A 13,516-nucleotide genomic window follows, 5' to 3' on the forward strand; every position below is an offset into this window, starting at 1 on the left:
AGAAGAGAGAGAGAGAGAGAGAGAGAGAGAGAGAGAGAGAGAGATCTTATGACACTGTTGGCTCAAGAGAAACTTCACAGCTGCATTAAACCAGCAGCAGTATTTGACCTGAACTTAATGGTTTTTAGGCAAAACTCATAAATATAAACAAATAATATAAACCCCTAAAACTTTTCATTTTGTCAGTGTTGAGGACAACCCAAAAGTCTAGCGTTTCTCTGTTTTTATCACTTAAAGGGTCAAAAATGACCCGATCATAACGCAGTTGTTGCTCCTGCCGGTGCGCACACTACACGACGAGCTCCTCTTTTACATCGGCTCTGAAGACACGTTCCGGCTGATCGATTGCTAGATCATTTCAAAAACAGCAAAATATGGTCCAATATATCAGTCTGGCTGTTAAATAAAACATCACCAGTAATCATAGTTCATCAAAAACACTTGCTGACATCATGACACATCACCGCTGATGTGAATAAACTTCCTGTCCCGCCACATGACTGGACTGAACGTTTGAACACCTGGAACAAAACGACAGCATCATCACGTCTAAAGGGCGAAAGTGATCCTCTAGAACTCAGACAAACAGAACGAATGCATTCGCCTCAAATACTCCATCTTAAAAACACAAGCCTCATTAACCCTCCACACACCACAGAAGAAGACAAGACTGACTGGAGATATTAAACGCTTTTGGAAAACACCGTCGGGCACAGATTTGGGTTAGGAAGGAGATTTATAGCATGCCGGAGGGAACGTCTTTACGGAGGAATGTTTGTGTTCTGTTGGCTGAATCGCCGCCAGATTCACACAATGAATATTGAAGCGTTTGAATAGAAGCAGATCGAGCTGATTGGCCGACAGCATTTCTTCAAAACAACACTGTGTTTCTAACTATAAACTAACGGCGCTTACACAACAGATCAGAACATGTTTACAACATTTCTGACATGCTGCCTGCACTGTGAGAAGAACATGATGATTCTACAGTCAAGCTAAATGTAGCCTATAGATCATTAGACATGTACATCTAATGTAGCAGCATATAGACTCTTGGAAAACATGGAAAGTTTGCAGCAGGACTGTGCTAGTAATGTCAATGTTGATTTAGTTTTTCAGCACGGCTCGTGAAACATTGGCTTAACCTCTCGAGACCCCGTGTACACACACGTGGACATTATGTTTTGGCTTCGCTGTAGGATATGCATTATTTAATTTCATATAAACCAACTGATCTCAGTTCAGGAGACTTTGGACTGTCAGTAAAGGGTTAAACTTTTGATGCACGAGTCATGTGACAAAGCAACACCTAAGCTGAGTGTCTTTGGGAGAAACGACAATAAAACTACATCTGTTAAGAAACCAAATTAAGTTTTTATATTAAAATCTGTTTGAGTCAAAAGATGAGTGTCTCTAGTTTCATCCGATGTGCCATTTTAAAAATTTCAGCAATTTAGCGCGAATCAGCACACACATTGGCTTAACCTCTCGAGACCCCGTGTACTGATAAACACAACGACCACATTCGCTCTCCTATCACTGTTCTGAGACCAGTGCAGACAGACAGCACACTGGAGGTTAAGTCATGCACTAAATAGGGAGCAAGGGACCATCCTATAGCTCTCCTATAACTGTTCTGAGACCAGTGCAGACAGACAGCACACTGGAGGTTAAGTCATGCACTAAATAGGGAGCAAGGGTGCATCCTATAGCTATCCTATAACTGTTCTGAGACCAGTGCAGACAGACAGCACACTGGAGGTTAAGTCATGCACTAAATAGGGAGCAAGGGACCATCCTATAGCTCTCCTATAACTGTTCCGAGACCAGTGCAGACAGACAGCACACTGGAGGTTGTCATGTACTAAATAGGGAGCAAGGGACCATCCTATAGCTATCCTATAACTGTTCTGAGACCAGTGCAGACTGACAGCACACTGGAGGTTAAGTCATGCACTAAATAGGGAGCAAGGGAGCAGAGCATCCTATAGCTCTCCTATAACTGTTCTGAGACCAGTGCAGACAGACAGCACACTGGAGGTTAAGTCATGCACTAAATAGGGAGCAAGGGTGCATCCTATAGCTCTCTATAACTGTTCTGAGACCAGTGCAGACAGACAGCACACTGGAGCTTAAGTCATGCACTAAATAGGGAGCAAGGGAGCATCCTATATCTCTCTATGCAGTTAAGTGCGTTCACTCCTAAAATCGGATCAAAAGTTCAGTTTCAGGCTGCAGATGATGTTTGGATCACTCAATGATCATCAGTTCATAGATTCAACATTTATAATGGATCATTTTATTTGAACATGATTGACAGTGATTGGATGATGCTGGACGTTACTTTGAATCTGAATTAATTTTGATAATTTATGATGTAACATCTCATGAATAATCAACACTCCTGGACACATATTAAACTATTTGATGAAAAATATGTCATACAAAGTCCAGTAAACATAAAGCTAAATCAATATTTGGTGTGACCACCTTTACCTTTAAAACTGCCCCGATTCTCCGACATTACACCTGGACACAGTTTCTCTTGGTTGTTGGAGATCGGATGTTTCAAGCATCTTGGAGAATTCTCCAGTTCTTCCGTCTCGATCGCTTCAGTCTCTTTATGTAACCTCAAACTGACCCGATGTTCAGTGGGGGGCACTGTGGGGGCAATGCCATCTGTTGCAGGACTCCCTGTTCTTCTATTCTAATCTTTTCTATTTGCAGAAGTCATGTTTGAGAGTCTAACATTTATATTTCCTATTGACACATTAAAGCTGAAGATATAAATAACAATCATAAGACAAATGTTTTGGTGAAACATCTTAAGTGCTTCTTTTGCACAGTCCTGTATGTATAATATATATATATATTTGCATGTTTCATAGGCACTACCAGTAACAAATCAAAAAGTGAAATGGAAAACGGTTTGGCTAAGTCTCATTAGCTGGTTTAGCTTGTTGTGAATATTAGAGGTCTGGAACCCGACCCGTGCCCGACAAAACACATGAGTCACATTAGGTAACCAAATTGGCCCGGTTGCTAGGGAGGGTAGAGTCACATGGGTTAACCAAACTGGCCCGGTTGCTAGGGAGGGTAGAGTCACATGGGGTAACCAAATTGGCCCGGTTGCTAGGGAGGGTAGAGTCACATGGGGTAACCAAACTGGCCCGGTTGCTAGGGAGGGTAGAGTCACATGGGTTAACCAAACTGGCCCGGTTGCTAGGGAGGGTAGAGTCACATGGGGTAACCAAATTGGCCCGGTTGCTAGGGAGGGTAGAGTCACATGGGGTAACCAAATTGGCCCGGTTGCTAGGAGGGTAGAGTCACATGGGGTAACCAAACTGGCCCGGTTGCTAGGGAGGGTAGAGTCACATGGGTTAACCAAATTGGCCCGGTTGCTAGGGAGGGTAGAGTCACATGGGGTAACCAAATTGGCCCGGTTGCTAGGGAGGGTAGAGTCACATGGGGTAAACAAATTGGCCCGGTTGCTAGGGAGGGTAGAGTCACATAGGGTAACCAAATTGGGCCGTTTGCTAAGGAGGGTAGAGTCACATGGGGTAACCAAATGAGTCTCCGCGTGTCATGCACAATTTTTCTTTCGACATCTTATCAAAACAAACCATCTGTTCAAACGATTCACTAAAATGAATCAGACTTTCCAATGCTAACTGGTCTCACAGCCTTGCCAGCTGGAAAGTACCTAAAAGCAGCAAAATACCAGACTTGTAGACCAGGTAAGACCAGAAAAACAACTTGGGCTGGCTCATGTTGATAAAGCATTACACCAACTACAGCTGCAAAATATCTTCAAAATCCAGCACAGAAATGAAGGAATTCCTTACAAATCGCTTCAGATTACTGATTTTTCCTCTTTTGTCAGAGTCTCCAGATAAGCTCAGAAACACAGTGACATTCGCCGTCTCACCAGAGCAGAACTGAATGTGTTTTGTCCGCTGTGATGGTGTCTGCGATCAGAGGAAACTCTGATGCCAAGAAACAGAAAACATAAAGGTGAAGAATTACAGCAGAACGGCTTGTTTGATCGATAACACTGTTGTATAATACACAAGACGAAACAAAGGCACACCCAAACAAAACCCTTTAGACGATACACTCCTGCCAAATAAAACTAGATTTGAATATTTACTGAAGAAAATGTGAACGGTGATGGTCAAAACAATACTTACCGCCACACTGTCTGTGCTGTGAGTGCTAAAGTCATGTAGTTTAATACTTCAGTATGAGGAAAGTGAACAAATATGAGAATTTATAAACTTTTATAGTTTATTTATACTGTTCAGATTTACAGCGCATTGAAAAAAAAGAAAAAAAGATTAAAATAATATTCATATGCAGACTTCATCTCAATTGACCCAACCAATGACAATAAACATGACAAACAATGCTCTGCCATCTGGTGAAGTTACCAGGAAGCGTCTCGGACGAGTTGAGACATCAACACATAAACCGTCACATTGTGGTGTTACTGGGCGGCACTCGTCTTCTGTTTGTTCAGACGCTCTCGCTGGGCGTTCTCCCTCGTCTCTCTCTCTCTCTGAATGAGCTGATGTCGCTCGGCCTCCCAGTGTCGCACTCTCGTCTGGTACTCGGCGATGTCCGATTCCTCACAGGCGGTCAGCGTCTGCTGCGTCAGGATGGACGTCAGGGACTCCAGGCTTCTCGAATCGATCTTGTCCTGAACCGCGAGTCGTTCGCTCAGCTCCTGTCAAAGCATTGAATTTAGAAACAGAATGTGGGACTCTTTGTTATTCATTTAGGCCACGCCCACACTAGAGGTCAACTGGTAGTGGATTTTGCAGATACCGATAGCTAAGGTGGTGGGAAAGGCCGATTAATCGGTTATCGGCCAGTATTTTTTTCAATTGATCTATTCAATGTAGATTCCTTATAAAATCCAACAATACTACAATTTTTTGTTCAGCCGAAATGACAATAATAACCAGAACAAAAATGAAGATTTGGTGCATAATGCAGGACTTTTTAGTATAAATAAGCCCGAAACACACTAGGGACTCTTATTTTGAAATTCCTATTATAATGAAAAACTATCAGCAACTATCGACAGATTTCTACGATGACCGATTGTTCCAAGAAGCAACTATCGGTAACGATTAATCGGTTTAAACGATTAATCAGTTTTAATAATTAATCGGTCTACCTCTAGTCCAAACTAAACACTTTCGAAAACACCATTATTAGTTTCCTAACTGGATTTTGCAGATACCGATAACTAAGGTGGTGGGAAAAGCCGATAACCGAATAATCGGCCAGTATTTTTTTAAATTGATCTATTCAATGTTAAAATTCATATTCTTTCTTTACTATGGCGGGCAAAGAGTCCTAAATTAATAAAATCCCAAATGTAGTTTTTTTGTTCAGCCGAAATGCCAATAATAACCAGAATAAAACATTTAGATTTGGTGCATATCGCAGGACTTTTTAATATAAACAAGCACAAAACACACTGGGGACTCTTATTTTGAAATTCCTATAGTATGAAAAACTATCAGCAACTATTGACAGATTTCTACGATGAACGATTGTTCCAAGAAGCAACTATCGGTAACGATTAATCAGTTTTAATGATTAATCGGTAACAATTAATTGGTTTTAATGATTAATTGGTCCACCGTTAGTCCAAACTAAACTCTTTCGAAAACACCATTATTAGTTTCCTAACTGGATTTTGCAGATACCGATAACTAAGGTGGTGGGAAAGGCCGATAACCGAATAATCGGCCAGTATTTTTTTTAAATTGATCTATTCAAATGTTAAAATTCATATTCTTTCTTTACTATGGCGGGCAAAGAGTCCTAAATTAATAAAATCCCAAATGCAGTTTTTTGTTCAGCCGAAATGCCAATAATAACCAGAATTAAAAAAAAATAGATTTGGTGCATAATGCAGGACTTTTTAGTATAAACAAGCACAAAACACACTGGGGACTCTTATTTTGAAATTCCTATAGTATGAAAAACTATCAGCAACTATCGACAAGATTTCTACGATGAACGATTGTTCCGATTGATTAATCGTCCACCTCTATTCCAAACTAAACCGCTTTCTTTCGAAAACACCATTATTAGTTTCCTAATGTCAGGAATGGAGAGCATTTTAAAAGTTTCTGTCATTTTATCTGAGAAGTAGAAAAATGCTTGAAAACCAACCTTGAAGCGGTCGATGTACTGTGGTAGTTTTGCTCTCTCCAGTTGATCTTCTTCATCTAGGTCATTCTCGGTCTGGTCTGGAGAGTTCTGCCCGTCAGGAAGCGTCGAGAGCTCTGTGAGAACGTTCTCCACAAACTCCAGCTGAGAGACGCAGAAAAGGCCCAATCTTCAATAACTGCTCATTGCATGAAAGTTAAAACAAAGAGGCTTCCAGTGCATTCGATGTCAATCTTATTAGCATTTGTACACTGGGAATCGAACCCATGAATTTGGTTGTTGCACCAGTCCAACAGCCTGATATTTTGATTATAAAGTAAATGGTTATTTCCACAAAAAGCGTTCAAATGAACATAACTTACAAAAGTTACATTCTTGTCAGAATAGTGCTTAAACATTAACCACTATTCTACTGGAAAAACACTTGTGTGGTTTCTCCTCAGGCCAAGTCAATATGCAACATGGCAATAAATAAGCCTCATTACAGTAATTTAGCATGTTATCGTCATAAATACTCACAACTTCCTTAGATAACTTCACGTCTCTGAAGTCGGCACACACAGTGTTCATGATGTCGAGGGCTCGCCCAAGATAACCAGAGGTCCACGTCAACGGCATCCCATGAAACACAGAGTGGATGCCTCTAGATATCTCCACTGTACCTGGAGATTAAGACAGATTAAAACCAAATTAAAGTGATTTTTCAAAATGGCATTACAGGAGAATGTGCATGCATTGTTAGCGTTTAATTGATCAAGTATAGAAAGTACGCACCAATAAGAGCAGAACCCAGAAGCCGAGCGCTGAATCCCACAGAGTTCTCCTGCTTCAGTCCAGCTAACAGCAGCGACGCTCCGATGTTCCTCTCTTCCTGCCACTGAACATTTACAACACAGATTCAACATCATTTCACACAAGCAACACCAATATGGAGCTATAACAATGACAAAAGTATTCGAGTTAGGGCTGTCGATTTAACGATGTCCCCGGACCGTAATAAAGAACATGTCTGCCATTGTAGTACCACGTGTTTTCAGCAGGGGGCAGTAAGCGAAACTCCAGCAGTGCAGACAACAAACACACTTAGGATTGTTTGACACTAGTGACAGCACAAGAGGAGGACGGACACATTCTTGTGTTCCAACACAGCTGTACGGAGCGCAATTCCGAATGCACGGATCCTGAGACGGGCTTATCTAAATTTCAAACTTCATTGAACTTGACACGGCCACCTAAAAACGTTGCGTTTATGACGTGACGCTACCAATGCGAGATGCTTCAAAATCGTCCATCTGACGCAGGTGTACATTGACGCTGCATGATAATAAAATCTATTTACGAATTTGATTGCAAAATAGGTTGCTTTGGCCAATGAACGTTGTTTATTGACAGTGCCTCACCTGTGAAGTATCAGCACTATACTAATATTCTACAGCCATAAATTTCTTAAAATTTTTACCAATTAAATACCTTAAACTTTACATCACTGCTAAGAACGCAGAAGCGAGTGAAAACACTGGAGACCAGAAATTGAAAACAGTCGAATCGTGGAACACTTCCACGTTCAGGAAAAATGTGGATAGCATAACAAAAATAATTTATCATAGTATACAAAATGTCTCCAATATGACTAAAGGTTTCATAGCATGCAGACATGATTTTAGTCATGAGATTTCACAGAATGAGTTTCATTCTGTGTCATTTGAGGCATCATTGAGTCTGTCGTGTATTTGGCGCCATCTCCTGGTGGTCATATGTAACATTGTGCTTCATGTGGATTATCTAATGATCTATACATCTGATTATCTTGTGTGTTATTCTGTAATCTGTATTTTTAAAGCCAAACAAAATTTGAAACTTTCAAAATACAAAAATGTACACAAAAATCTTATAGATTCAAATGCGTTAGTCATAGTTACAGCTCTATACACAAATACTTCAAATGAAATAAAGTGTCCAAAACTGTGACATGATTTGATTATTTTGCTAGGTTCAGTATTGATCTACTTACACTGAGTTCAGGTTTGGTTGCCAGATATTTGCTGAGGGCATAAAGTGACAGTATCTGAGTGGAGATCTGGTCAAAAGCTTCCTGAAGCATCACCTCCTCCACAACTGAACACGCTCCTGAATCGAACACGTGATATGAGATTCATACGCGAGAGCACATATGGCCAGTAAAGAGACTTTCATGATCGTCTACTGTATGTCTGATGCAAATAGTATCCACTGGATGATGAACAGCATTACAAACCTTTGAAGTCTTGGTCTTTTAAATAGGAGTCAATAAGAAGATTAAACGTGAAATCGTCTGGAAACATGCCAAACTGAACCTACAGGAGAAATAAAACCTTTTTACAGCATACAAATGCACGCTTTAAACTATGAGTAAAATGAACAACGGTTATGTATTTTAAATGTCATTTCACAAAGTGAGAACATTTGGACTAGCGGCCAACTGATATTGGATTTTGCCAATACCGATAACGAAGCAGATTAACCAGCCTATATTTTTAAAAGTTGATTTATTGAATGTTAAAAATAGTTTCTTAGTCCTTCAAGAGTCAACAAGAGTCCAAAATGAATAAAATCCCACATGCATGTTTATCGTGCAATCAAAATACCCCAAAATAACCAGAAAGAAAATTGGGGTATAACGCTGGTCTTTTAACTACGAATAAAAACCAAAATACACAGGAAGGCTCTTATTTTTAAATGCATCCTCTCCCAGCTCACATGGGAAAGAAGTGAAACATGCACTCTTACATTAATCTACAATGCATCACAAAATAAACACAATAAAGTATGTTGTTAGATAGGCTAATAAATTGTGCATGAGCAGTAATTCATCAATGGTAGATCATTAGCGATCATTTGTCATAATAGTCTGGTGTTCCAGTAATCTGGTTTTGTACTTTTCTCTTGGGACACAGTTAGTCAAAATCAACAAGAATATTATCATAAACATATTTCTACTCAACAACGACCACTTTGGAACACTAATTTTCATTAGTTTGTAAATTGGACTCCCCGCAACCCCCGAAAACCCCCCCCCAAAAAACATACGGCAGCTATTGCCATTGATTTTTCCAAACAGGAACTAGCGGTACCGTTTAATCGGTAAAACCGATATATCGGTCGACTATGAATATACAGTATATTGGTCTTATTATAAAGATCAATCTGTAATGGCATGTTCCAGACCTTGTTCTTCAGGGTGTAAAGGGCTTTGTCTCTGGCTCCATATTTCAGACAGTGTCTGAACCAGCTGTGAACGGTCCAGTCACGGAGATACCAGCAGTTTGGACTGTGACGAAACCTGAGGAGATCACACGTCTTATGTAACCGTTACAATTACATAAACTCATTCTATTAGGGATGCACGTTATACTGGCGGCCGATAAATGGGAAAATCCAAATATTATCATCACGCCAATATTTTCGTCGATAATTTGTTGCGGTTCATTTAGTTGCGACTGCAGCCTCTTCAGGCAGGGACTCGGGCAGCCGCAACGACGTACACAACGTGTCACTCTGTGAGGATTATTTCAACATCTCTGCACCTTGTAACGTTGTATTTAAATTGTTTAAGTTGGGTCAAATGTTTTGGGGATCCTTCCACAAGCTTCTCACAATAAGTTGCTGGAATTTTGTCCCATTCCTCCAGACTGAACTGGTGTAACCGAGTCAGGTTTGTCGGCCTTCTTGCTCGCACACGCTTTATCAGTTCTGCCCACAAATGTTCAATCGGATTGAGGTCAGTGCTTTGTGATGCCGCTCCAATATCTTGACTTTCTTGTCCTTAAGCCATTTTGCCACAACTTTGGAGGTATGTTGTGCCTCCAAATGTACATTGTCCATTTGGAAGACCCATTTGTGACAAGCTTTAACTTCCTGTCTGATGTCTTAAGCTGTTGCTTCAATGTATCCACATAATGTTCCTTCCTCATGATGTCATCATCTATTTAGTGAAGTGCACCCATCCCTCCTGCAGCACCCCCACAACATGATGCTGCACCCCCATACTTCACTGTTGGGATGCTGTTCTTCACCCTTTTCCCTCCAAACATAATTATGGTCATTATGGCCAACCAGTTAAATTTTGGTTTCATTAGACAAGAGGACATTTTTTATATTTTTGTTCCCATGTGCACTTGCAAACTGTAGTCTGGCTTCTTCATTGCTGAGCAGCCTTTCAGGTGATGTCCATATAGGACTGGTTTTGCTGTGGATCTAGATACTCGTCCACCTGTTTCCTCCAGCATCTTCACAAGGTCCTTTGCTGTTGTTCTGGGATTGATTATCACTTTTCACACAAACTACATTCATCTCTAGGAGACAGGATGCGTCTCCTTCCTGAGCGGTGTGATGACCGTGTGGTCACATGGTGTTTATACTTGCATGTGGAAAAACCCAAACACATAACAGGGTACATTTATCTTGAAATAATTCCCACAGAGTGACTCAAGATGGCTAAAAACACTAGTTTGTGAGTGATACGACTCTGCTTGTATTTTATGAGTTGAGAGTTTTCTGAACTTTACTATCATCATGATGATTTGACCGTATGTTTGAGGATTAAAAATGGAAGGGAAAAAATATATCAGTTATCGGTATCGGCCCAGAAATGCCATATCGTTGCATCCCTAAATTCTACAGATGCACCATTACAACATAAGTATTGAGCAAAAGTTCAAACGTAAGCAATATTAACTGGATTTGTTTAGTGATACTTACTTATATAGATAATATTCTGCTTGATTAACTTCCTCCCTTGAAGATATATTATCTATAAACTAAAAGTAATAAAAGATTAACTTTGCCTTACAATGACTCTCAAACACACAAACTACATCAGACAGTTTAATCCTCATTATATGCAAACATATAAATCAACAATCAACTCAGAGGTCCTCAGCTCAAAAACCTGAATGATGTATTTTGTTGTATTATTATTTCTGGTGAAAGAAATACATAAAATTAAGACGAAAGCCAAAATATCAAATACTAAGGATGAATATTTACGGCATAATCCACTATTTTGTTGAGTGGGTCAAAATGGCAATTTTCACCTTTGATTTTAGACCAAAACCTCTGATTAAAAAAAAAAACACACACATACATATATATATATATATATATATATATATATATATAAAACCTTAGAAAAGTGGCAGCATCATTATATTTTTGCACAGATATTGGGAGGTCCATTACTAAAATCCTTTGACTTTAGCAATCCTTGTTGCATTATATGCCAATGGTGATTTTTTTTTTTTCGTGTTCTTTTTCCAAAGTTGACGTGCCTATAACTCAAGAAATATTAAAGACATCTTAATTTCCTTTTAGATGGTGGTTCAGAACAAACCTTTCTTTGGGTATCTTCATTTATAAGTCTCTATATGGTTTAGTCGCTGAGATATGAGGCTCTCAAAGTGGCTCCATGTGCAAAGTGTTGAATTTTACCCACTTTCAATGGGCGAAAAACCAAATGTGAGTCACTTTGTATAACACTGATACTTATTGTAATTAAGGTGGAATAATGCTGAAACTATCTGTACCTTTATTTAATCAACTTGACCATTTCAGTGTATTTTTGGCATTCAGGCATTGTTAAAAATGGGCATGTTCCATGCAAATGTTTTGATAGAGGGAAACAAGATACATTATTTGTACTTCAGGCATTCCTCTTTTAAAAGACAAAAAGTATCAGCTGTCTGCAATGTGACCCACGTTTGGTTTCTGACCACTGAAAATGTGTACAATTGAACATATTACTCATGGAGAGCCTCATATCTCTGGGAGGATGTTAAGATATCTTTCATACTTCTGGAGTTACATGTACACAAACTTTAGAAAAACAACACAAAATAGTGTTTTATCCCATTTTTGGACTCTCACCATTGGCATATAATGCAACAAGGATTACTAAAGTCAAATGATTTTAGTAACAGATCTCCCAAACTCTGTGAAAAAATAACACAATGATGCTGCCACCTTTCTAAGGTCATTTCTTTTATCAGTGGTTTTGCTCCAAAGTCACAAGTCAAAATTGCCGTTTTGACCCCCCTCTACAAAATAATGGATCACTCCGTACATATTCATGCATGACATTTGATATGTTGGCTTTCATCTTCATTTATGCATTTCTTTCACCAAAGAAAAAAGAAAGAAAAAAGATAAAAATCAACATTTTGAGTTGGGATCTCTGGTTGAGTTGACGAAGAATGACCCAGTTGCAGTTTCATCGTGTTATCTTTCATTAAGTGCATTAAAATTAGTTTTTAGGATACGGACCGAAAAGCAACTTGTCTCACCCTGGCTATGATTAAAGAGCTCACAGGAAACTTCCTCTCATATGATCTGTCCATCACAGACGCAAGTTGGGCTGCAGGAGGAGATTAAATAAAGATATAGATGTTAAATGTGCAAATATAAGCAGGCACATTTACAATAGACTGTCAGTGGCCGAGATTGAAATGGCATACTACTACCCTAAATATTTTTAAACTGTAGTAAGAGTACTATGGTGGTATATGCAATGGGCTGTTCAAACACAACACTGCCCTCTGTCGAAACACTGCAGTATATATCTGATATGTAAATGTGTGTGTTGTTGTGTTGTAAATGTCACATCACCGATGTTCTGTGGGTCTGTTTGTCTCTGCTCCCATACAGAAGTATCGGTGTATGCAGCCGACAGCAAACATCTTCTGACTAAAATCACACAAAAACAGCAGGTTAATAAATTAGTTGCGTTGGACCCCTGACAGAAACGCACAAACGCGCGCGTGCGCATCGTGTGTCACCTCCACTCGCATGTCACGCGCACAGAGACATAAATTTAAAGCCAGACCGCTCAATATTGATCAAAATCTGACCCTAGTTTGACAACATAACAATCACTAACTGATATTGACACTCACCGATCGATCTGTGATTGACACATTTGGAAAAGGTTCGAACAGGAATCAGACAGCGCTGCAGGATGGAGGCCGCCATCTTTAGACTGAACCATTCCACTCTGACAGAGAGGGGAGAACCATTGCGTATCATCGTTCCTTTTTTATAAATTTGAATTAACTTTGATACATAACATTACTAAATACATTTATATCTCATGAAATTGTTTTAAATGCATAGACTCTAACACTTGCCTATCGTATGTGTATAATCTTACACTACCTTTTACGGCTAACCCAACACATCTGCTGTGGTACAATCTGACCTCTCGCACACGCCTCATAGTTCTAAATGTAACGTTAACTGAGCCAGAGACTATTTAGCCCGAGACGGAGCACTTGTATTAAAACGAATGATAGAAATT

The 13,516-nt window shown here is 39.6% G+C and overlaps 1 protein-coding gene across 1 annotated transcript; it reads right to left on the reverse strand.

The window, feature by feature from the left end:
• Positions 1–4,295: 4,295 nt before the first annotated feature.
• On the reverse strand, positions 4,296–13,198 carry mrps27 (mitochondrial ribosomal protein S27). The gene is made up of 11 exons (XM_052095002.1): positions 13,116–13,198; positions 12,829–12,906; positions 12,507–12,577; positions 10,927–10,985; positions 9,394–9,508; positions 8,444–8,522; positions 8,201–8,316; positions 6,964–7,066; positions 6,709–6,851; positions 6,193–6,333; positions 4,296–4,726 (listed from the first exon to the last, which is right to left on the reverse strand). The coding sequence occupies exons 1-11, from the start codon at positions 13,189–13,191 to the stop codon at positions 4,487–4,489; spliced, it is 1,221 nt and encodes a 406-aa protein (XP_051950962.1). The 5' UTR covers positions 13,192–13,198; the 3' UTR covers positions 4,296–4,486.
• Between the last annotated feature and the right edge of the window lie 318 nt (positions 13,199–13,516).

Source organism: Xyrauchen texanus, chromosome 27 (assembly GCF_025860055.1).
Source record: "Xyrauchen texanus isolate HMW12.3.18 chromosome 27, RBS_HiC_50CHRs, whole genome shotgun sequence".
NCBI classification, from domain to species: Eukaryota; Metazoa; Chordata; class Actinopteri; order Cypriniformes; family Catostomidae; genus Xyrauchen; species Xyrauchen texanus.

Coding starts and splice junctions, on each gene's coding strand:
- mrps27 (XM_052095002.1), bottom strand. CDS start 13,191: ATGGCGGCCTCCATCCTGCAGCGCTGTCTGATTCCTGTTCGAACCTTT. Junction 7,067..8,200: donor CAACCAAACCTGAACTCAGT/GTAAGTAGATCA, acceptor GTAAATGTTCAG/TGGCAGGAAGAGAGGAACAT. Junction 6,334..6,708: donor TGAAGTTATCTAAGGAAGTT/GTGAGTATTTAT, acceptor TGCGTCTCTCAG/CTGGAGTTTGTGGAGAACGT.